Source organism: Brassica rapa, chromosome A04 (assembly GCF_000309985.2).
Source record: "Brassica rapa cultivar Chiifu-401-42 chromosome A04, CAAS_Brap_v3.01, whole genome shotgun sequence".
Classification (NCBI taxonomy): domain Eukaryota; kingdom Viridiplantae; phylum Streptophyta; class Magnoliopsida; order Brassicales; family Brassicaceae; genus Brassica; species Brassica rapa.
Genome location: NC_024798.2, coordinates 17,796,593 through 17,821,718, shown reverse-complemented (window position 1 = coordinate 17,821,718; position 25,126 = coordinate 17,796,593). Strand labels below are relative to the sequence as shown.

Here is a 25,126-nt window from a genome sequence, read left to right as displayed (position 1 = left end):
TTCCGGATTCAACCGTGGTCGCAGTGGATACTCAACCCGAGGAAGAGGTTTCCCTCAACATCAAAGTAACATACACAATTCTGGTGAACGCCCCACTTGTCAAATCTGTGGTCGTGTCGGGCACACAGCAATTAAATGCTATAATCGCTTTGATCACAATTTTCAAGGCCAGCAACTAAACCAAGCCTTCTCCTCTTTACGTATATCTGATAACTCAGGAAAAGAATGGTTCCCCGACTCTGGAGCATCAACTCATGTCACAGCTTCACCAAATATGCTGCAGACATCAACTCCGTATGAAGGCAATGACACTGTTCTAGTTGCTGATGGGACATTCTTACCAATAACTCATGTTGGCTCCACCACCATATCCTCATCTTCAGGTACCATACGACTAAATGATGTTGTCGTATGCCCAGATATACAAAAATCACTTCTCTCTGTTTCTAAGCTGTGCGATGACTATTCATGTGGAGTTTTCTTTGACGCTAATAAAGTATGTGTGATTGATCTAAATACTCAGAAAGTGGTGGCAAAGGGTCCTCGACGTAAGGGACTTTATGTGCTGGAGGATCAAGAGTTAAGTGCTTTATATTCAAACCGTCAGTGTTCAGCAAGTGAAGAAGTTTGGCATTATCGACTCGGGCACTCCAACTCAAAAATTCTCCAGCAGCTAAAGAACAGCAAGGATATCATTGTAAATAAGAATAAGAGCAGCATCTCCCCTCTTTGTGAGCCTTGCCAAATGGGAAAAAGTAGTAAACTTCAGTTTTTTGATTCGGATTCACGTGTTTTACAACCTTTAGATCGGATTCACTGTGATCTATGGGGTCCGTCACCGGTTGTATCGAATCAAGGCTTCAAATATTATGCGGTTTTTATTGATGACTTTTCTCGTTTTGCTTGGTTCTATCCTCTACGTACAAAGTCTGAGTTTAACTCAGTGTTCTTTGCATTTCAAAAGATGGTAGAAAATCAGTTTGCATCCAAGATTAAAGTTTTTCAAAGTGATGGTGGAGGAGAATTCACTAATCATCAATTAAAGAAACACCTATTAGAGAATGGCATCAGACATCGGATCTCTTGTCCGTATACTCCACAACAAAATGGTTTAGCCGAACGGAAACATCGACACTTGATCGAGCTTGGACTGTCCATGTTATATCAAAGTCACACTCCACTACATTATTGGGTTGAAGCGTTCTTTTCGGCTTGTTTCATAAGCAACCTCCTACCTTCAACGGCGTTAGAACACAAAAGCCCCTATGAAACACTCTTCAAAGCTAAACCAGATTATACATTTCTTCGTGTCTTCGGATCAGCTTGTTATCCATGCCTAAGACCTTTAGCTGAAAATAAGTTTGATCCTCGCTCACTGCAGTGTGTCTTCCTTGGGTATAGTTCACAACATAAGGGATACCGGTGTCTATACCCTCCTTCTGGTCGTGTCTACATATGTCGTCATGTGTTATTTGATGAAGAATGCTTCCCCTTCAAACAAAGATATCAAAGCTTTGTTCCCCGATACAAGACGTCACTGCTGAAAGCTTGGCAAACCAATACATCATCTACAGAGACGTCTGCCACACAGCATCAATCAAGAGAACTGCCGGCTCCTATCTTTGCTCCTGCAACAACCGATACTTTAACAGAAAATCCGGCTGTGACAGAGGATAATGAAGCGACTGAAACAGATAATGTCGCAGATCATACAGCAACTCCAGAGCAAGTTGAAGAAGATCAAAACCAGAATGTACACTCAATGATTACTAGATCAAAGGCAGGCATATACAAACCAAATACAAGATATGCACTTCAAGCTTCAAAGTATACCGTTGAAGAACCCAAAACAATTACAAGTGCCTTGAAACATCCTGGTTGGAATGTGGCGGTACAAGAAGAAATGCAGAGAATTCACATGTTAAATACTTGGTCTCTGGTACCACCAACCAAAGACATGAACATTTTGGGAAGCAGATGGGTGTTCAAGACAAAATTTCACCCTGATGGAACGGTCGAAAAATTAAAAGCTCGTCTTGTAGCAAAGGGCTTTGATCAAGAAGAGGGTCTTGACTATCTCGAAACCTTCAGCCCTGTCGTTCGAACTGCTACGATCCGGCTTGTACTTGAAGTGGCTACTGCGAAAGGCTGGATAATAAAACAACTTGATGTGTCTAATGCCTTCCTTCACGGCGAGCTAAAGGAACCTGTTTTCATGCTTCAACCACCCGGATTCATCGACGAAACTAAACCGTCATATGTTTGCCGTCTTACCAAAGCCATTTATGGTCTCAAGCAAGGTCCTAGAGCCTGGTATGACACTTTTAGCAACTACATTATTGAGTTTGGGTTTAAATGCAGTAAATCAGATCCATCATTATTCACTTATCACAAGAATGGACAAACAATGGTGCTGCTCTTGTATGTGGATGATATACTCCTCACAGGAAGTCACTCCCAGCTTCTAAATGATCTACTCGAGACTCTTAACCGCAGGTTTTCAATGAAAGATCTTGGTCCTCCACGCTACTTCCTGGGTATTGAAATCGAATCTCATGACGATGGTCTCTTCCTCCATCAAACGGCATATGCGAAGGACATATTACATCAAGCGTCAATGACGAATTGCAACCCAATGGCAACACCACTACCACAGCATATTGAAAATACAGAGACAGAGAAGTTCTCGGAACCTACCTACTTTCGTAGCTTGGCCGGGAAGCTGCAGTATCTCACTATAACACGTCCCGACATTCAGTATGCTGTTAATTTCGCCTGCCAGAGGATGCACTCTCCAACTGACACAGACTTCAGCCTTCTTAAAAGAATCCTCCGCTACATCAAAGGAACTATAAACATGGGCTTACACATCAAGAAGCATTGTGACTTGATCCTCACGGCCTATAGTGACAGTGATTGGGCCGGTTGTAAAGAGACACGGCGATCAACAACTGGATTTTGTACGCTGCTAGGACCTAACCTTGTCTCTTGGTGCACAAGAAGACAACCCACTGTTTCAAGATCATCAACAGAAGCTGAATATAGAGCTCTTACGGAGACTGCCCAAGAAATCACATGGAATTGCGCTCTCCTCAGAGACATTGGTATCGCACAATATCAACCTACTCTTCTACAATGCGACAACCTCTCTGCCGTCTACCTCAGTGCAAATCCAGCACTTCACAAAAGGTCCAAGCACTTCGATACTGACTACCACTACATCCGGGAGCAGGTGGCTCTAGGATTAATTGAGATCAAACATGTACCAGCCAAGCTTCAAGTCGCAGACATCTTCACCAAACCCTTGTCAAGAAAAGAGTTTGTCAACCTTAGAAGCAAACTTGGTGTTGGTTGGTCACCCTCCCCAAGTTTGAGGGGGAGTGTGAATAATATTTGGAGTCAAAGCCCAACTATAAACCCAACATCAAGTCAAAATAATATGGATAAGGATTAGTGTACAGGATCAAAACTAATCTAGAGAGTTCCACTATCGTTCTATAAGAACTCATCATCTCCTTCTCTGTAAAAATAAGAATCTAATAATAAAATTATACAGTTTCTTCTCTGAAACATTTTTCATCTTTTCATCTTAATCTAATCTTCACATAAATCTTTAACATTTTTTTTCAGTTTTGTTTCAAAATACAAAGGAAATTTTTCTTTTGATAAAATCCATATGGGTCATATGACCACCCTCAGCTTAAGCTAGCTCCGCATGGAACTTAACGTGATAAAAAAAAAAAAAAAGAGAGACAAGGCTAGTCTATAATGTAGTTGTCTCTGTTTGTTAATTGGCTCTTCTTTTGTTAACATGGCCTTTGTATAAAGCAGAGGTAGGTTTCACGTTTTGTTGTGTTAGAGAGTCTCTTTTAATTTGTGGTATACCATGATTCTGAATTTGAGAAGGGGACTTTGTCTTCTCCATACTTAGTGTTAGATTTTTTGTGGCCATTTTATCTTTTCTGCCTTATGCTTAAGTCTCCAGAAAAGTCAACTCACCAATTCATAGTTGAGGTTGACAATTGTCATTATGGAAAACATCACCAGCATGCAGAGAATAGATATGTCAAATCTGTGTTCCCTTCATTTTATTAGGCTAAACTAGTAAACTCAGTCCTAGTCGACGGGTACTAGACCACATAGGTCTGTGATTAATGTGAAAAATAGAGTTTGAATCTCTTAGAGCACCCTTAATGGTGAGCACTCACCTAATCTGCCAGACAGTTCTGTGCCAGCCTACGAGGAAAGGCTAGGTTAACGGAAGGATGCTCTTTCAGCAAGAAGTGAGATTGATTTTGAAGCTTATAATTAAGCAAGGCCGGTTTCTTTTTTTTTTTTGCTATTGGATTTTGGATTTTAAGGTTATTACCATTTTAAAGGTTCTTTGCTTGGAAACTGCCACTGGATCACATAGAAACTAAATAAAAGAAACGAATTCAACAAATCTAACGATTAGCAGAGTTTAAGAGAAAATCTTGAGCTTTTATGAATAACCAGTAATATGATCTTAAAGGTTTTTTTTGGGGAATAAACAGAGTTCTTGTGCACAAACTCATTGATCACCGGATAATAACATGCACGGTTTAAAAAATAAATTGAATGAATTACACGTAGTGTATGCGATTACTCTACAAGCCTTAACAAATTAAATGTGCAAAACGATGAAATTTATAAAAAATTATGTGTTGACAGTGGGATTTGAACCCACGCCCTTTCGGACCAGAACCTTAATCTGGCGCCTTAGACCAACTCGGCCATATCAACTTTGTTGTTTAAGAAATTACGACCATATATTAGATTCTAAGTTCTCGAACAAGTATATATTAGCCAACCTTAGCCCAAGCTTCACATGTCTTTCTTTTGCCAATTCTTGCATCCATAAAAAAAGATTTGTCATAAGCAGAAGTTATCTTGTTTGAACCCAAGACTATCATCGTCCTGTCTTGTGAAGTGAAGTTTCTTAAAGGCCTGACCCATTTTGAATTGTCGAAAATGGTGATTAGATAGTAGTATGTATGTAGAAAGATGAAGCTTATTGATTGGAAATTGAGTCTAATGGAGCTACTCCTAAGGTGCTCTGACAGTTTCCTCGAGCTTATTCCCATCGTTACTCTCTCTCAGGTCAAACATATCTTTACAATTGAGAACTGAGAAGAGGGCCAAGTACACCAACATGAAGGCAATTGTGTTAAGCTCATCAAAACCCCTTTCAAAATTAATAACCCATCAGGCCATCACCACTTCACCATGTAAATTTTGCGACATGTCTAAAAGTACGTGAATTTATACACATATTAGATTAAAAAATTTAAAATTTTATCATTTATAAAATTATTAAATATTAGTATTTGATTTGATTCGTAGAACTATAAATATTCAGATTTTTTTGGATAAAATTGGAAAGAATAGCGGATTGTTTCTTGCTCATGAAGTAGCTTGTTTCGTTTTTTTTTTGTTCGTCGTTAAAAGTTTGTTTCTTGCTCATGAAGAAGTTATTATAGATTTATATGTAGAGAAAATTGTAGTTACAAAAAAAAAGGTAGAGAAAATTGTTGATAAAAAATAAGTAGAGTTGTAGCCCAAAAAAAAAAAAAAAGTAGAGAAAGTTATGGGCTTTGGCATGATTATCTTAACCAAACCGAAGTCTGAAGAACCAAACCGAACCGTTATTAATTTATGACGAAATTGTAGATATGGAGCAGTATCGACACGTTTAATAATTGCCATAAAAGACTACGACGCCTTATCTCTTGACTTGACTGTTACTGCGACACTTGTATTTCCCCACACATACAGACAAAAAAGCTGAGCAACACAACTCAAGTCCACACACCACAAAGATCCAAACAAAACAAACCCCACTGCGGGGGGAAGGAAAGCTCGATAGCCTTTGGAGTGAACGAACCAACACTTAACCCCTTCTTCGATTTCTTTCCATCTGTTACTCGTTTACAATCCATTGATCATGCCGTCTGGTGCTAAGAAGAGAAAGGCCTTGAAGAAAAAGAAGGAACAAGAAGCCTTTGGAGCCAGTCCAAGCAACAAAGGTTTCAATGGTCATGGTACTACTATCTACTTCTTCTTCTCAATATATGAGATCTAACCTTCAAAAAAAAAGAAGATATGAGAATTTTTTATTAGTTATTGTTTAGAGATTTGATGTGTTCTCTCTCTATAATGGGGTTTTTCTGTTAGGTGAGTTTCTTGTTTTGTCTTTTTTTTTATTTGACTAACTTTTGTTATTATAAAGTTGTTGAAGTAAATGGTACTTTGGTCCTAATCTATAAGAATCAATTTTAGGGATCTTTGTGGGGTATACGTAGCTTTTAGTACTTTCTTGGATCTTTATGTTTACTGAACATCTCAGGGTATGATGAACATGGAAGCCAAGATGAAGGAGAAAGTGATGGCAACTTGAGTTCCCCTGGTTCTCAAGGAAATGGAGAAGTTTGGACAAGAGATCCATCACCTTCTCCATTATCTGGTCTGAAGAAGGACACTGTTAAAGATAAAACAGACGTTCCTCAAGGACAAGAAGCTAAAGGTGAAGACGTTACTGCACTTGGAAGAGGAACATGTCACGAGGAGAAGAACGGTGTGGACAAACCACACAATAACTTTTCTGAAAATGTTACTCACAATACTGTTAAAGCAGCTACTAAAGAGGCTGGTGGTGGTACTTTGGAAATTGCACCTGCTGATGATTCTGTCTCAAAGGTTGTGATTACTAACAACAATGTGCCAGCTGAAATCTCGACAGATTTGGGTTCTGTCCAGCTAGAAGAAGCAAAGGAGGGTAACATTCCAGGATCTAATGCTGAAACAAGTAAAGAATCTCAAGTGCCAGAATCTTCTGAAGACAAGGTACCATCTAGTTTTCTTTAATTCTGTATTTGAGCACATTTAATCTTCTGGACATATATGCAGAATCTTCTCCCTTCTGGTCCACCAGTTACTCGAACCTCGTGGTTGAGTTGCTGCGGTTTGTTTGATGTGATGGCAGGTTCAGAAAGATAATACAGGTAAGCTTGAGTTTAAGAATCTTGGAAGCTTCAGTTGTTCTTTTATTAAAAAAAAATGTCCATCACTTAAAAAGTTTCCTAGAATCCTAACATCCAAGTATGCTAAGTAAGAGGGTTCATGGAGCTCTTGAGAGAATTTTAATTAGTGCATGGCTCTTTAAAGGTATAGTATAGTGCTGCTTAACAGTTTCAGTCTGTTGTTCTCTATCAGCTTCTGAAACCTTGCTTGCATTACCTACAGTTACAAGGATTAGATTCATTTAGTATTTGTCCTAGTCTTATCCAGGCATCAAATCTTGATTTTTTTTGCCATTGTGATTCATACAGTGTAGTCCATGTATTGTGTATATTTATTCCTAATAATTTTGACTCATAGATATGTTTGTTGTGATGATGAAGAACATGAGGAGGAAATCATTCAGCAAAACAGTGGACATCTAAAGCTACATGGTCCATAGATTATTTTATGTACATTCAACCATGAATGTATTTTCTTGATAATAATGTGAGTGTTTTGAAAAATATACGAACAAGAACAAAAATTATCTTCTATTCATGTCGATGAGTTTTGGATTCATGATGAGATGTGAACATAGTTCTGTTTTTCTTTTGTGTAATATATATTGTTGAATGATGAACAAAAAATCGTAGTGGTAAAACTTTGATAAAAATATAAATGTAGCTTAACAAAACTGTCAGAATAAAAAAAAAGATGAGTATGAAACTGATACATTTGTCCAGAGACGAATCTACATGTCTGCGAAGAAACTAGTTGTAGTGTCCACCGGAGTTGGTTTACTTTTTGTTTTCCTCTTGGTACCTGTACAAAGCAAACAATAACTCAGAGATGAGATGCTTCAAATGTTGGTTGGTACCTTTACTTATCTCAAGAAAAAAATGTTTCTAAATGTTCCAGAAAGTACCTCTTGAAGGCTTGGGGTCATTGTCAAGGTCCATCTCCTCGTTGTCGCTGTCACTGTCTCCTGCAGCTCCTGATGCGTTTCCATTAGAACCTTCTATAATTTCTTCTAAGTCCCACAACTTCATCACGAGTAACACACAAAAAAGTAAATCAGGGATCCATTTGTGTTAACTCTTTACTACTGACAGAGATACCTTGAGCATACTGTCATGAGCTGTGCTACCAAGAAACTTGTTATCATGCGAGAGAGCTACAAGAGAGATTCAACACAAAAAAAGTTAGAAACTCACTCTAAGCAAAACTGCTGTTATGAAAATAGAGAAGTGTAAGATACCGAGATCTTCGATAGGGAACTCGTGAGACCCAATTGGCTGAATGATTCTGTTGGGCAGTATCCCAACAAGGCTGGAGACAAAAATACAAATTAACTTTGAATTAACTGAACATAAACAGTAAAGAGTCTTCTCTATGGAAGAAGAAGAAGAGTTTCTCTCTTGGTTACCTGATTATTCCATTATCAGATCCAGTGATAACTCTATCCTCATCAAGCTACATCATTAATTCACAAGACTTCCATTAGTCAATAGTCCACTAATGTTATAGTAACCATATGCTTAACAAAAAAAAACAAATTTCATCTCACCTTTAAAAGGACATCAACTGAATTTGGAGATAGATCAACAAAACGATCACTACAGATAGCGAAAAAGAAACATTAATAATGCCTAAAGCCATATTAACATAATAGTCAGTGTTAGAGATATATGGCATACCTACAATCTTTGAAAAATCCCCATGAATACAACATGAGGATACCATTTTGAGTTCCACATATAACTTTACGGCCATTCTGAAAATCAATCAGGTAAGAGGAAATAATAATAATACAAATTAGATAAGTATCCAACAATGTGGAGACAGAAGAGCTTGAGATGATTTTTTACCTTCATAATAACAACAGAAAGAAGTTCGTCTTCAGAAAACTCAGACTGAGATTGGACTTTGCCTGTTCTGAGATTACATACAGATAGTGTCCCATCTCCACTAAACACAATCAAAAGATTCCAACAATAGAACACATAAGTGAAAGAACAAAAGGCACTAGATTCACTAAATCAAGATGACCACAAAAAAAAAAAATCTAAACCTTGTAGCCACTAGCTTCATTGAATCAGATGCAAAGGTCATGCAAGAAATGTAATCCTCGTGGACGTTAAACTCGTGAGAGCAAGAGCGCTGTCTCGTATCCCAAATCTGAGCAGATCAAACATACATTATCATAAAACAAAGTACATAATTTTCATTAGAGAATATAAATAATTTCACTGATACCAATTTGTAAACTGTATTATAGTAGCTTTAAATTTCTCAATAATGATCAAAGACGAGAGAGAATATAACTGTACAGACCTTAACACAGCCTTGATCATCCCCTGAAGCGATCGTTGTATCAGTAACAGTAATCAAAGTGTTAACAGCATCCCTACAAGACCAATGTGAAATATATTCAGTCACTATAAAACTAAAGTGTAACAAATTATAAAAAAAAGGGGAATAGAATTTACTCGTGAGCATTCTGAAGATGTGCAACGCTAGCACCGGTCTCCACATCGGTAGCTAGAATAGAGCAGTCAGCTGAAGCTGTGACGATTCCTAATAACAAATAAAAAGCATACAATCTAACTAAAACTGTTCAAAACATGAGCTCGGATTAGTATTATAAAGGCGTAAAGGAACAAACTTTGGCCATCATCGATGAAGCGAACAGCTCTGCAAGACTCCTTATGGGCTCGAACTTTACGCTCCCTAAACACCAAAAGCGATCTTTTAAGACGACCCAGAACAAAAAGAGACAAACTTTGGAGATAGAAAGAGCTGTTTTTTAATACCTGACAAGTGAAGACTCTGTGTCGTAACGGTATCTGAAACAAAAAAAACAGAGTACGAGGTTATATGGTTGGTGTTTCTATGGTGGAATTGTGGAACAAGGGATTGAAAGAGAAGGGCTTTCGAGTTACAGATGCAAGTGGCCATCGATGAGACCAGTAGCTACGAGATTTTTAGATGGGTGGAAGTCTATACCGAACGCGTTGGCTCCCAAGTCGATCTCCATCACACCACTCGAGAGAGTGTCTTAATTACCCAAACAAATAGAGACAAGTCACTGAAAGAAGCTGTCGGATCGAACTGAGTAGGGTTTCTTTAGGGCTTTTCGAGAGATCCTCTGTTTTTCATTAACATTTCAATTAGGACCTGTTATTTTTTACATCGCATTGTATGTTATAAGTTTCCAATAAATTTTATTTACCAATAAGTTGAGAAAAATAAAACTTGGTCGACACGAAACAAAAGAAGTGCAAGTGGGAGAAGAAAGACAAGGCTAAGATTACGATGTAAGTAGAACAAGTTATGGTGAATCTCCGATGATTGTGAACAGTTAGTTGATCACGTGCGGGTCTGGCGAAGTGTCGTAATGTTCTTTCTTATCGAGGCTAGGTAATGACTTGTGAGGGAACATGTTTTATGAATGAATCTAAGCAAATAGATATGAGAACATGTTAAGTCAGGAGGAACTAGTACATGCTTTTAAGAAGACAGTACAGGGCAGCTCCTGGAACAAAAGTTCACACAACTAAACTGGCAAGTGCAAAAGTAATGTCAACGGTCTTTGTTGTATAATCGAAAAAAACTGAAGACGCTTAAGAAGATAAGCCTGCTTTATTGAATAATGATTAAATAAATAGATGGTTATCATTCTGTAGAACTCTAAAATGTGATTTAGAGAATGAACAAATAGATAAACTTTCTTTTTAATAAAGAACAACGAGCAATACAATTCAGTCATGACAAGATACATGTGCGATAAGCAAACTTTACTAGAGCTTCTCCTTTGTAGAAGAAAACACCAAGTCTGCTTTAAGAAGCTAAGACAATCTTCAAAGGGTCTTTCTGCTTCCTTGATCAATTTAGTACAGCAATCTCAAACTCGAGACTCCTTTCTTCATAACTCTGAAGAAAGAGAAAGCAGACCATTGCTTCAAGACTTTAACTAAAAGAGTTTAACCGTGTTTACATGGAAAAATCTACTAGTTGCCGTCAAGGGACATATCTTCTCTAAAGATATTTTCTTTTTGGGACTATTGTAGCTTGTTCTTGGGATACATTATTCTCTTGTTCTTGGGACTTCCAATATTGAAGCTTGCCAGGGTTATTAGGATACATTATCAAGAAGGCACACCAAAATTAAAACTTAGGAAAAACAAAACAACAAACAGATACATACTTAAGTGGGAAGATATAAACAGGGGTACAGTAACAGAGAGCTTATTAGGAGAAAGCAATCAGTGTCGCAAAACCTGTTTTATTATTCCATCTACGCCTTGAATTACGAAATGTCCAACTACTTTTTATTAACTTTGGACATCAGATACCAAAGGCATTCGTCAATACAACACAAAACAACATTGGAAGAGAAGAGGTCAGATGGTAGTGCATGTCATTGGTTCAACACTATTGTTCAGAACTAATAGACGTTGGATAATTCTCCTCATTCCTCTTCTTCTTCTAAAATATGAATCATAACAAAACCAAAACTTGAAACATCGAAACTATCCTATGAAGAAAACTATTAATGAAATCAGATACTGAAAAGTCAATCACCATGTTGCATCCATCGTAGTGAATGCAAATAAGACTGGGGCGACAATTACATATCATCACATTCCACCAACCATAGTCAAGAACATCCGAAAATAACATAACAATAGAATAACAAGACACGAAAAGACCATTGAGACATAACTAGAGAAGAGTGTTGTGTTGTTTTGTTTTGAAGACAATTCTCGCCGTTATATATATACTAGTGGTGTTCCGGCGCTACGCGCCGGTTTTCAACATTTTAGGATGTAATAATTTAACCATGTAATTTGGTTGCTATGTAAGAAATATGTGACAAAAGATCGCTAGTGATTTGTCTACGCTTCGTGCAGGATATCGGTTTTCTAATTATGTAATATTTATTTGTAAACTATCATTGTATAATTATGTTGTCAGGTAGAAGAGTAGTATTTCTAAAGAACATTAAACCGAACCTAAAAATTGGTTATTCAGAGGTTAGTTGTTGTCTGTTTACTCATTTCAGGTATGATCTAAATTGTGAAATTTGAAACTGTTATTAAGAGATTCTTGTTTTAGAGCTAGAATCTGATCTAAATTATTGTTAAGGCATTCTTATTTTAGAGTTAGAATATGATTTAAATGGTTGTTAAAACATTCCTTTGTGTTTTTTATGAACTTTTGCTTTTAGGTGATCTTTTTCATTTTTTGCTTGTTTGTTTATAGTTGGTAATTTGATATTTATTTTGGACAGTCCTTTTATCTTTAAACTATTTTTTTTACATATTACATAGTCTTTCGAAGACCGAATCAGTTAGTTTTCTAATAGGATTTGAATCGTACCATAAATCGGATTCATTTAAACCGGTAAACCTGATTAAATTCTCTAAAACTGATAATCATGGTTTTCTCAAATTTTAAAATAATTTCATTAAAATTCACATTAGTTTTAATATTTATCTAAAATAATTATTTTCATTATCTTTTATATTATTTTTAAAAAATTATTGTTTTATATTGAATTGAATTAAAAATAATATAAAATCTTATACAAATTAATTATATAGTTATATATATATATTGTATTTATTTATTTTATTTAAAATTAAATTAAAAAATTTAAAACCTGATTGAAATGGTACAATCATTTGACCCAACTACTATACCAATCAATATCTAGTATTCTGGTGATCACTAATCAAAGTATTTTCTTGTAGACTGAACTGCTTGGCATAGTAGGTTGTTTGATTGTGGTTTGTCGTTTTGGGGATTGCCTTGGCAGACGATGTGAATTGTTAATGTAAGGGATTTTCTTTCTTGTGTGAGATATTGCTTTTGTTGTATATTGGAAATTTTCCTTATTTTTGTGTCTTTTGTTGTCAATTGAGTATTGTTTTTTTTTTTTAATCTGAATTCATTTTAATTCAATTTTTTAATAAAAAGTATATAATGACCCATAAATTTCTCTCAATAAATAAGCTTAATTACACCCACGTTTATAATGCAGACAAATCTCAATAGCTAATTCTAACTAAATAGTTAAATGTTTTATAGATTTGTTGATATCATTAAGTATTTTGATAGATTTGGCTGCCTCCAACCAATGTTTGTTCAGTTCTTTTTTCTCATGGTTTCAATTCATTTTTTTTTCTTAACTAATTAAAACCTACTATTGATTTTTTTTTTTTTTGAAAAAGATGTTTTCTTATATTTGCTCGCTCAGCTTACATACTGTTTTTTTTCGATATACTAATTGAAAAACTTGGCTCATTATTTTAATATACCTTTTAGTTTTGCTAATATAGTTATAGTGGAATTCTCTTTAATTAGTTATCCAATTGTATTTATGTTTTTTGAAAACTCATTTATAATTTATTTAGCTTATTTTAGTTCGTTTTAACAAACAATACATATTTGTGACAAAATACTACAGATATATATTAATCACATAAATAAAATTATTCTGTGCTTTCAAAGTATTCACTTTATTAATTTATGTAACGCATTATAAATAATTATTGATAATAAATATGATTTATTTACATATATATTATAATAATAATAAAAAAAAATCTCTATTAAAAATATTTTTTGATCCACGACCAGTCGCATGCTTTCTTTTCCTTGATAAATCGTAATGCAAAATTTATAACAGATAAGGAACAGAGCAATAGTTTGTAGCTGAAGGCGAGAAGAGTTTTGTAGAAGTTGGAATCTTGTTGATGTAGTGCTCTATAGGCCGCCAGTGAAGGTGAGTGTAGTTGGCGGCTGTTTGTTTTGTCATGGTCATCGTTAAATAACATGAAGCTGATTGGAATTTAAATCATTAGAATCATAAGTTACATTGAGTCTAAGGCAGCCAAATGAAAGGAAAATATCTTATTACAGAACCAAAAATCATTATCACAGAAAGCAGAAGAAATCGATGACTAATACTTGTTAAGAAAACCGCCAGAGATCTGCGATTCTAAACCCAGCAACGCCACCAGGCCCTCCCGTTGCTGCATGTTAAAGTATGAAATAAAAAGAGCAAATACATAAGGAAATATGTTTCGAGTATGACTTGGAGAATATTATACCTTGAGATTTATTAGACAATGATTTTCCAACATAATAAAACAGCTGTTGACAACCATCACTTTGAGACAGTGCTCGGCCCGGACTTGCTGAAGCCAGAAAATCCTTGACCCTTTCTCCACACGTTTTTAGTGACGCACTCCAGAGATCTAACCATCATAACTTATTTCAGATGGAATCAGTTTTTTTCAGTAAATTTAGAGATAAGAAAACACAAGTGTAAAATAGATTTTGCACATAACAATAATATCATAAGTTTAATGCTGGCATTACTAAATTCATAAGAAGGCAAATCTCTAGACATTGCATCAGGAGAAACGTAATAACCATGTGAAGCCTCAGACAAGATCTTAAGATTTTAAGCAACAATAGAGAATGGAATAGATGTTACACAAACACATGTTTTTTTTCAAACACATACTTTTCACTATATGAAGTTAATACGCAATTTGAGAGAGCACACAATACAGTACAACGATGACATACATATGCTAGATCACATAGAGAGAGCGGCTGAACAAACCAGACGTAATGGAAGCTTACATTCGGAACCCACTGGTTGCTAAACTTGGGAACTCTACCGCATCTGTTCTTATGCCATTCCGATCTATAATCACATTACCTCCAGGGAAGCTTACACTCGAGTTTGAGGAGCTCTGTTTCTGGAGCACAATCAATGGAGTTGATAAGATTTATAAGAAGCTGCTCAAGTACGGCCCATGATTTATACATTAACTACACAACAGGATAGAAAGATTCGACCTTTTTGGATTTCCAGAGTTGTAGAACCCAAAGCAAATGCAGGAGGAGCAATCTCCACCACATCGGAATCCATTGACGACCTGCCAAAGATTTATTATTTATGGTTCACAAAAAAAAAACTAATGCAAAAGCTATAATTCACAAAAAAAACTAATACAAAAGCTATAAATCTCAAAGCTGTAGATCCTCATCGTTCCAAGACACACTTATTTATAGCGACACCTTCGATCTGTTACAAATGCGGATCGTCAATGAGAGTAAATGAGATGGAGTGGGAAGAGAGGTGGGGTAAAGCTTGATGACCAAATTAAAGATCAATTTCAATGAGAAGCAATACGTTACAGTGAGGAGCCGAAATCGGAGACGATGGAAAGAGGACGGCGAAGATCGCAATCTCAAAGAAACACCAAACCTTAACCACAAACGGGCTTGGGATATCATTAAAGCCCAATAAATCAAAAACGAAATCCCTTTCCTGAATCAAAGTTTCACGCGGAAAAAACGAAATCCCCTCTCCCTTCGACACGTGTCAACAAAACAAACAGGGTCTGCTGACGTGGCTTCACCTGGAGCCTTTCTGAGCTACTTTATTAGTATAGATATATAGCCAGGTCACACAAAACTACTCAAGTCTAGGGTTTCACAAAGGAGCACAAACACGGCGATGTTTCGTTTTTCTTAACATGGGCCTTTGTCGAATTTGTGTTCTTAGTTGCTGATAAGGCCCATGTTCCTTGTTCTTCTTACTTTCACATCCATTTTGTTATTTTATGTTTCCATGACCACATCATTGATACAAACATTTAGAGATAAAAATGTTGCATTTTTTCAGCTGTGAGATTTGTTTAACAGAACATATAGTAATGTGCCTTCTAGATAAATATTAAATGGTGTTCAAAAAAAATAATATAAATATTAAATATTAATGAAAAAGTAACATTATACTAAACAATGTAAAACTATTTGAAATATTGAATATGGTAATAAATATTGAGTATTTGTAATATTTGTAATATTCATCCCCAAAGAAAATGCAACTGATTTGTTTCAAAAAACTTTATATGAATAGAGACTAGAGCAATCTTAGATTTATATATTTGTTCATATTTATGGAATTAAATATGAAGATTTTTAATACTTAAAAATCAAACTTAAATTAAAAAATCCTCCAAATTATAATATACTTTTTGTAATTAATTAGTTACACAAGAAAAAAAACTTTATGCTAAATTAAGAACAAAACTGAATGCTAACTATATGATTTATATTAGAGTAATCTTAGAGTTATAGATTTGCATTTTTTTATATATACAAAATACAATATTAATATTTTTTATAGAAAGCAAACATTTTTTGGTAAAAAATCTCAAAAAATAATAACTTTTTGTAATTAATCAGCTATTTCTGTTGTGACAACATAAGAAAAAAATATGCTAAATAAAGGAAAAAACTATATGTGATTTCAAGACTATAGTGGATAAACATTTGGATTTTGATTATTCGAGTGGATAACTCTAATTAATGATGGTCTATTAACCCAAAAAAAAAAAAGTAAAAAAAGAATCATAGAGGAGAGAGAGAGAGGGTTTCTTTTTGGACAGATATAAAACTCCTTACTTGCTGCTTCCTCTTCTTCTTCATTACTTCGCGAGTTTGTTCTGTTCAGATCTGATTCAGCGAGAGAGATACAGAGAGACAGAGCCTACGACGGAGAAGATGAGCGGCGTAAAGATCATCGGTGGTGGAGGAAAGAAAAGCTATAACGGGGTTTCAGACATCCCGACAGGGTCGAGGAAGATGGTACAGAGCTTGAAAGAGATTGTGAACTGCCCCGAGGCAGAGATCTACGCCGTCCTCAAAGACTGTAACATGGATCCTAACGAAGCCGTCAATCGCCTCCTCTCCCAAGGTCTCTCCTTTTTTAGATTAGACATTCAAAAGTCTCCACCTTTCGAGCTCTGTGCTTACATTAGAGGTAGCTAATAATATCATACTGATTCTTGTTTCTTGAATTGTTCAGATCCTTTTCACGAGGTTAAGAGCAAAAAGGATAAGAAGAAAGAGGTATGTGTTTACTTAAGTCTCTCACTTTATGTGTTTCGAATGATTAATTTCAATGCCTTTCTCTACTAGATGTTGTTTTGGTTTCAGTTAGTCTTTAATTCATGTTGTTATAATATAATTATTTACTGTTTCAGGTTAGGGATATACAGGATTCACGACCACGAGGCTATAGTAACAATTACAACCGTGGGACTAGAGGTGGTTCTGATCGGTATGCTGGACCTCGACGAACTGGAGCTTCCTCCTTCAACTCTAGTGGTATATATTAGACAAGAGATGTACATATGCACTTCTTTTTGGCTTTAGGATAACTTCTTTGAATCCGTATTCACATGAATTTTTTTTTTTGTTCAGAGTCGGGAAGTTTCCAGGGAAAAACAACGAACAAGAGAGAGAGCGAGAAGCAGACGTATGGAGGTTCTTTTTCTTCTACGTCTGGAGCACCGAGCCACCAGCAGATACCACACAGGTTTTCCCTTCAGTTCTCACTTCATCTTTCTTGTATGAATAGCTCCGTGTATGGCACTTAAAATTAAACAATGTGGTCTATAAGCTGCTCTCTTTCTTTTATTAGTTTAGTACAGTCTTCAGAGACTTATATTGCAATGATTCAGTTGGTAGGATTTAGTTAAATAGGTTTCCTGACCAACCAAATGTAGGTTATGTTTTAGAATGTCTGGTGACCAGTTAAGTTTTTCATACAAAAGTTTCTAGAGTGATAAACAGAGCTTTAATTGGTTTCAGCTGTAAATGGCTTGAAGTATTTAGGCGGCCTATGGCTTACTGCTAGAAGAACAGAATATGTTATTGTTCCATCAGGAGTCTTGAATACTTTTCTTTCTTGATGTTGAAAGTTGTATGCTGATGCTAAGCAATATTCCATGTACAATTCTTGTCTGATTCACTAGAGACAATGGAATTTATAACATAGCAAACGTGTTATGTACTTGGATATATAGTTTCTATGTAGTTGTTGTCGTCAAGGTATAATGTTTTTACATCTGTTGAAACTTGAGAGGTGTCAGGAATTATAGTTTTTTTTCATCTTTACATTTGAGTCACAGGTTGCTCATGTATGTTGTATATATTATGCAGTGATTCTGTTGCTGTGGACAGTAAAACGCCAACTGTGAGCTCGGGTGGTGGAATATCATCATCACAGCCTGTTTCGGTACAGCAACCTGCATGGTTTGGAGCTGCAGGTCAGAGGTCTATGGCTGACATTGTGAAGATGGGTAGACCTCATACCAAGACAACCAATTCTCAGAAAAATGTTTCTGCGGTTAATCAGGAGCATGAAACTGTAAAAGATCAATGGCCCTCAATTGAGAAGCCAATGGCTGCCAGCACCTCTTCTGTATCGGTGGCACCGACTGAGTCAGTGATATGTAATGGTCCAGCTGATTTCCAATCCAGCGGAGGGGATCAACAACTAAAGGGCCACTTGGAAGATACACATTTAGCAGAAAATGGTCCCTTTGGAAATCTTGGAAGAGATCATGTACAGGCTGACACTGTCGTTGTTCCAGAAGATGATGAATCTGAAGTGACATCTGAGTTTGATGATAATCCATACGAACCCCAAACGCAGAGCCATCCTGTTGAGCACCAGAAAGGTACGAATTTTACTTTGTATAAGTGTCATGTTTAGAAAATAATTGATGTATGCTTTATTGACAACACCTTGGTTCAAAATGGCGCATGGCGAGGTGAGGCGATGAGTGTCTCGCCTCTCGCCTTGCGCCATGGCGACACAAAGCGAGCGCTTTGTGTGTGAAGGCAAAAACTATAGTGCAAAAATAGAGGTATAGATAGAATACAAGTTTAGAACCAAAGTGCAAAACAGAGTACTTACCAGTGCACAAAAAGATCAGGAGAAACGTCAAACATCAAAGCCATGAAATAGAGAGAAGAACAATAGCACATGGAACCCTAATTTTAAACTTAGGTTACGGTATATAAGACTAACTTAGGGTTTGAAAAAGGCTTTTATGTGACGCCAAAGATGTGTTACAAATCTAACTCTGGTTTAGCAGTTTAAATTTGGCAAACCAATTCGGTTTGACTTAAAATCAATTAAGGCGTTGCTTTAGGAGCCTTAGGTTTAGTAAGAAAGCGTAGAAAGCGCTCGCTTTGTGTAAGTCGCCACGCCTTGAGGTGCTGAGGCGATGAAGACATCGCCAGACCTCGCCTAGCGCCATGGCACCAAAAGCGAGCGCTTTTTTAAACCAAGGACAACACTGTCGCTGGTGGAGTTGTTCCACACTATTTAGATCATAATGGCACATTATTTGGCAGATGCTTGATTGAATTTTCTTTTGATGAAATTTCACACACCTCACTGATACTGTGACATGAATCCCTCTGTCTCTGCAACTTGATCATATTAGCTGCTGGAGGAATTTGAAAAAGCTTGTGTAAAGTCTTTTGGTTTCTAATTTGAAAGTCAGGTAGACTAATGAAGCATCTCCTGTATTGGTTTACGCTTAGCTTTACTTTTTCACTTCTGTGTTCATTCTCTTACTTTTGGTGGGAGAATGATTCTCATTTTCTGAAGTTGTAGAAATATAGAAAACAAACATTTCGGAAAATCTGCAGCATGTTAGACTTGAATCTTTTTTTTTTGCTCTTGATGTTGTCTAATTCTGCGTGTCAATATTCTTTTGCAGGTGAAGATAACGTCTCGTCTGTTGCTGCCAACTTTCAAGAATTAAGCATAGAGAACCATGATAAATACTCCTCTCATGAGGAGAATAGACCTGCTGTCGTAATTCCAGACCATCTGCTAATATATTCAGAAGAGTGCTCACAGTTAAGCTTTGGAAGCTTTGGATCGAGACCTTTGAACAACAACTTAGAAGAAGCATCTGACGTAGCTCCACCGATGGAACGTGCTGATGCTAGGCATGTGCCCTTTATTACTGATTTTCCTTTTCTAAATAGTTTTTTTTTGTCTCTTTTTATTTGTACTCACCGTTAGTTGATCGTCTTCTGCACAGAAATACGGAGTTCTATGGAGATGAACAACTAGGAAGCACGTCCCATGGAAATATGGTCCATCCGTCTACTGCAGAAAATTATGATGATTCTGCAGAACCTCAGCAGGAAGTTTTGTTGCCAGAAAACCCCGAAACTGCTCATACGCAGAACCAGTACTCGTTTGCTCAATCTGATCAAGAGTATGCATATGAAACTGCCAAGCAGCAGACGAATACTGCATTTGATTCCTCACAGACAAGCATGCAGAATCAGATTGCTTCGTTAACAGATGTGATGGTAAGATACATATAAATTACGACCAAGTGCCCAAGCTTTCACGGCGTATATATTTTAAATATATATTAATATGCTAATGATATCCTTATAATTCTTTGTTGACATCATTGTTTTCAGCAAGGGTATTCAAACGCTACTCCAAACACTCTATTGGCACAAACAGCACAAAATGCGAGGGAGCTTGAGCTTCAGTACTCAACTTTCCCAGGGGGACAGTCTATGCCATCAAGAAGTAACGATTACTCACTAAATGACCAAAGCATTTCTATGCCAGAGGTGATCCCCTTACCTGTAGATTGAAGCGCTTCTTTTAATCAAGTAGCATATCGTCTTTCATGTTTCAGTGTGTGGGTTAAGTCCATCGATATTATTTAGGGTATTGTTCGATTTACAGTGTTTTGATTATATTTTCTTACACGCAGGCGCTCAGAGATGGTGGTGGTATTCAAACAACGCAGCCAAGCCAGCAGCAGAACTTACCCGGTGCCAATGTTGCTACTGGACCAGCTCTTCCTCAAGGACCTCAACAGCTTCCAATGCATCCATATTCTCAGCATACTGTGCCTCTAACTCACTTTGCCAACATGATTAGTTACCCTTTGATGCCTCAGGGCTACCCATACATGCCATCTGCGTTCCAGCAAGCATTTTCTGGTAATAGCTCATACCACCAGTCACCGGCCGCTTTACTTCCGCAGTACAAAAACAACATTTCCCCCAGTAGTTTGCCTCAGTCAGCTCCCATCTCCTCCCCATATGGATTCGGGAATTCAAGCAATGTCGGAGCCGGAAACTTCTCTCTTAACCAACAACAGGCAGCCCCTACTGGTACAACACTTAGTTATGAAGACGTTATGAGTCTACAATACAAACAGAACAGCCATCTATTGTCACTTCAGCAGCAGCAGCAGCAGCAACAACAGCAGCAGGTATGTTTCTCATTTTGACACTTGCATGGAAAGATATAAAGGTCTTTGTTTTGACCCTACTTGTTTGATCTCAGAATGAAAACTCGCCTGTATGGCTTCATGGACCTGGTTCTCAAACAATGTCGGGTGTCCAGAGCAACGCGTACTACAACCTCCAAGCACAACAGCAAGCTCAGCAACTTCGACAAGCTCAGCAACAGGCGCAACATCAATATGGTTCCCTCGGTTACCCAAACTACTATCAGTCGCAAACCGGAATGTCGATGGAGCATCAACAGCGAAACCCAAGGGAAGGTGGCTCGCAAGGCCAGCCTTCAAAGCAAACACCGCAGCAGCACCTATGGCAAAACTCTTACTAGGAGGCGGTTTCAGTCCCGCTCAGGCCTCATGCTTGGCATGTACTATAAAGCTGATAACCGGTTATACAGGTTATCGGTTATTTAAGTTGTTGGGTAGGGAGAGAGGAAAAAAAAAAACGGATCTCCACTATGTCTCTGTGAGTGTATTTATCATCTTTTGTTAACTTAGGGAACAAGCAAACTCTAATCTTGATCAATGCAACTAAAAACCAAAGAAAAAAAACAAAAAAGTTCCCATGACTGTTGTAGCTTTGCTTCTGTGCTCCACCTTGTATAATATCTTTTCTATTTTAACAGTTTCAACTTTTAATGGATTCAGTTCTGATTGGGTAAACGCTCATAGTGCAGAGAGAGATGTTAACAGCTCATAATCATACAATAACATATATAAAGGTTTATTCTGCTGTCTCCCTTAACACACTTTTTTAAGACATGCATAGATATAGAGATCACAAGATCGGTTCTATAACTCCCTTCTCTATTACAAGACCGTCTATCTCTGTGTTTTCTGGTCGCACCCCTTACATACCTTAGAGAGTGAAACCGCTTTCCTCTTAGCTCGGTCTGTACCCGTTAGCAAAAGCTTACGCGTCAAGACCGCAAGAGCGGGTGTTTTCACAACCTTCTCCGTCACAACCGCTCCACCTGCTGTGCAGAGTTGTAACAGAGTCGCAATAGCTTTTTCTTTGCCTCTAGGTCTTCCACATCTCATTAGTTCCATGAGCCCCGTCACAACCGTTTCCTCTCTCCCTATACTCTCAGCTCCTAAAGACTCAGTAGCCATCACACCCAACACCCACGCAACTTTCTCCGCCACAGCCTCTTCCCCCAAAGCTCCAACGAGAGCAGACACTCCTCCCCTTTTTACCATCAAGCTGCAGTTATCCGGATGCAGCCATAAGCTATGCAAAGCGTAGACAGCATCTTTCTTCCCTCTCACGGTTCCGTTTCGCAGCACCAGTGCAAGCGCCTCGATGCATCCATCAGCGTTAGCTATCGCTTTCTTGTAATCATGTACACTTGAAAGAGTGTACAACGTAGCTGCTGCAATCTCCTTGGCTCTCATCGTAAGACCAGAGACGAGAACGCTCATTATCGGCTCGAGACAGTCGTGTTCTTTCATGATCAGACTCCTGTTTGCTTCGTCTATAGACAAGTTAAAGATCGATGCAACTGCGTTCTCTTGCGCTGTTGCGTTTTCAGATTTGAGAAGCCTAAGCAGATACGGGATCGCACCTGCTTCCACGATCAACGTACGTGTTTCCGTTACTGTTCTAGTGAGAACACGGATCTCTCCTGCAGCCAACTCTGAGCCGTGTGCTAGGTTCTGTACAAGAATCGATAACGTTGCTTTGTTTGCTTCCGTGGAAGCTCTTGTTTGAAACACCTTAGGGAGAGACTCTTTAGGCGAGTCATGAGACAGACCAGTGACTTGGCACCAAAGCGTTGTCAAGTGTCTCAAAGCTAGGTTGGGAACGAAACTCAAGTCCACGAGCTTCTGTCCTGTTTTGGGACAAGTAGAGCGACCTTCTTGATGAATCCACCTAGCGATGGAGCTTCGGTCGTAAGTCTGTCCCGTGGAGATGATCACAGGATCGTTCATGAGGTTGAGAGAGATGGAGCAGATGAAATCCTTTGGAAGCGTTGTTGTAAACGTGTTCTCAATCTCCTCAGAGATCAAACGTTTCCTTTGTTTCTTAATCTCGTTACCATCTTCAATCTTGAATAAGAGAAACATAACGTACCGTGTGATATCTATAAACCCGTTGATCACTGACCTCGTAGGGTCTAAGTCACACCCGTGGCTTTTGATCTGCTCTTCAAGAAACTCGATCTCTTCTCTGTAACTTGTTGGATCTTTAATAGCGAGTTTCTCAAAGAAGAAGAAGCGTAGCTCTTCAGAGTTTGGTACACTCCCGTTCTCGAACTCGTCTAGAAACGAATAGAGTTTGTTACGCAGCGTCTCGTCGCTGTTATCGTCAACGTAGTGCTGCATGTGCAAGAGCTGGACTTGCTCTCTAACGTCGTCGTTTAGGCAGAGACTCTCAGCAGGGAGGAGGACATCTAAGAGGGTGGAATAGTCTTTACTCAGATCATGGAAGAAGCTCGAGAGCGAGGGGCTTTGAAGCAAGAGCCATAGCTTGGAGGAGTGAGCGCAGTAGCGGAGGAGGAACTTGGAGTGGTGGAGGAGGAGATAGAGCTCCTTGAAGCAGAGCACCGCCGTGGGATCCAAGCTTGACTCGGGTGCGAGGTGTTGGAGCAAGACGGCGAAGACTTGGACTTTACGTATCAGGGAACGGGTGTTTCTACGTTGGAAGGAGAAACGTGCGTTGCTGAAGCAGGAGAGGATCTCTGATGAGATGGAAGATAGTGTTTGGAGGAGAGGGACGTCGGAGAGATTAACGGGTGATAGAAACGCCTCAAGCGACGGAGATTGCCTCCGACGTGAGGATGCGAACATTGCTGAATCAGTGGCCATGTGACAACGAAATGAAACAAAAGACAGTAGCTTGTCTGAGTCTTTATTTTTATGTCCAAGATCAAAGCAAATCAAAGTACGTTAAGATGTGTGTGTGTATGACATGTGTTTGGGTAGAACATCAATGACAAGAGTGATTGTAACTTTAGCTATTTATAAAGATTTTTTTACTGACGAGTGATTCATCTTTGTAATAGTAAAATATATATTAAGAAAATGATTTAGCATGTATGATAGTCCGTTAAAAAAAAAGGAAAGTTCCCTAGATCTTCTCTCTACAATAGAGTATGGAGACCATGAATGGTGGAATGGAAGTCAAAGTGTAAGCATGTAACGTTGTGTACCATACGGATCTAAATGACCATCCTCTGTATTTGCTGGTTGTTGAGACTTTAAGCAATCGAGTGAGTGTTGTTATCTGATTGGTGTCAAAAACCATTAGTACTCAACTGCTTGGGTGGCTATAAACATGATTAACCGATTATTGTTTATTTGATTTCTAACTGTTGAGTGTATTACTATTTACCATTTTGTGTTAACTTAAGAAACAAGGGTACTCTAATTTGGATCAGTGCAACTAAAACCAAAGTAAGAAGCAACAGTTCCTGTGTCTTTTTAACTTTTTGCCTTAGTGCTCCACCCTTGTATAGCTTTCTGTTTAAGTAGTTTTCAAGTCAAATAAAATGATCCACATAAACAGAGATATATATGTATGGTATATGTGTAATCACTAGTCACCAAAAATTTCAGACAAGAAATTAGTTAGAGGGAGAAAAAACTTAATAAGAAGGGGTTTAAAACGCGTTTGGCAAAGCTCAAATTCTCGTTGGAAGACTTTCTGTCTTTACTGTAAGGAGGTTAGTTAGATCCTATGAAAGAGTAGAGACCATGAATGCTCAAGTCAAAGAATAAGCATGTAACGTATCATAACTATTATCTTGCAGTAGCTGGTGGTTGATATCACCTATCCTTGTTATCTGATTTCTAACAAAACCATAACTATGGTTTCTACTGCTTCTTCCACAGTTTAGAGGTTTGTCTGCTTAGCTGCAGTTCCATCACCTCTTAACATCGTTGATGACATTTTTTTCTCACATTGGCTACAAGAAAAGAAATATATA

General features: G+C 37.7%; 4 protein-coding genes, 1 long non-coding RNA gene and 3 other non-coding genes across 9 annotated transcripts; 2 read left to right on the top strand and 6 right to left on the bottom strand.

The window, feature by feature from the left end:
- Positions 1-4,683: 4,683 nt before the first annotated feature.
- Positions 4,684-4,764, bottom strand: TRNAL-AAG. The gene has a single exon. It is a non-coding gene; the product is annotated as a tRNA-Leu (tRNA).
- Positions 4,765-5,770: 1,006 nt separating this feature from the next.
- On the top strand, positions 5,771-7,691 carry LOC103865325. 2 transcript variants are annotated; one of them, XM_009143124.3, is made up of 4 exons: positions 5,771-6,062; positions 6,368-6,864; positions 6,928-7,022; positions 7,399-7,691. In XM_009143124.3, the coding sequence occupies exons 1-3, from the start codon at positions 5,966-5,968 to the stop codon at positions 7,015-7,017; spliced, it is 684 nt and encodes a 227-aa protein (XP_009141372.1). In that variant the 5' UTR covers positions 5,771-5,965; the 3' UTR covers positions 7,018-7,022; positions 7,399-7,691. The 2 variants fall into 2 exon arrangements, with proteins under 2 accessions (XP_009141372.1, XP_009141371.1); XM_009143123.3 differs by having other exon boundaries at positions 5,778-6,062; positions 7,422-7,639.
- LOC103865324 (WD repeat-containing protein 55) lies at positions 7,666-11,786 on the bottom strand. The gene is made up of 14 exons (XM_009143122.3): positions 9,963-11,786; positions 9,834-9,866; positions 9,686-9,750; positions 9,510-9,597; positions 9,355-9,427; positions 9,092-9,198; positions 8,889-8,988; positions 8,718-8,794; positions 8,588-8,636; positions 8,447-8,493; positions 8,279-8,349; positions 8,139-8,194; positions 7,946-8,063; positions 7,666-7,842 (listed from the first exon to the last, which is right to left on the bottom strand). Exons 1-14 carry the CDS (start codon positions 10,055-10,057, stop codon positions 7,772-7,774), a joined length of 1,050 nt encoding a protein of 349 aa, XP_009141370.1. The 5' UTR covers positions 10,058-11,786; the 3' UTR covers positions 7,666-7,771.
- LOC117133792 lies at positions 11,418-11,502 on the bottom strand. The gene has a single exon (XR_004457836.1). It is a non-coding gene; the product is annotated as a small nucleolar RNA Z195/SNORD33/SNORD32 family (small nucleolar RNA).
- LOC117133812 lies at positions 11,579-11,668 on the bottom strand. The gene has a single exon (XR_004457856.1). It is a non-coding gene; the product is annotated as a small nucleolar RNA U31b (small nucleolar RNA).
- A 2,585-nt stretch (positions 11,787-14,371) lies between the features above and the next one.
- Positions 14,372-15,494, bottom strand: LOC117133662. Its single transcript, XR_004457590.1, has 3 exons — positions 15,056-15,494; positions 14,899-14,978; positions 14,372-14,798 (listed from the first exon to the last, which is right to left on the bottom strand). It is a non-coding gene; the product is annotated as an uncharacterized LOC117133662 (long non-coding RNA).
- A 936-nt stretch (positions 15,495-16,430) lies between these two features.
- On the top strand, positions 16,431-21,774 carry LOC103865321 (RNA polymerase II degradation factor 1). The gene is made up of 10 exons (XM_009143117.3): positions 16,431-16,807; positions 16,919-16,962; positions 17,097-17,220; positions 17,317-17,431; positions 18,058-18,578; positions 19,632-19,866; positions 19,962-20,238; positions 20,356-20,514; positions 20,661-21,167; positions 21,242-21,774. The coding sequence occupies exons 1-10, from the start codon at positions 16,615-16,617 to the stop codon at positions 21,524-21,526; spliced, it is 2,460 nt and encodes an 819-aa protein (XP_009141365.1). The 5' UTR covers positions 16,431-16,614; the 3' UTR covers positions 21,527-21,774.
- Positions 21,578-24,888, bottom strand: LOC103865322 (U-box domain-containing protein 17). The gene has a single exon (XM_009143118.3). It carries the CDS (start codon positions 24,003-24,005, stop codon positions 22,020-22,022), a length of 1,986 nt encoding a protein of 661 aa, XP_009141366.1. The 5' UTR covers positions 24,006-24,888; the 3' UTR covers positions 21,578-22,019.
- Positions 24,889-25,126: the final 238 nt, after the last annotated feature.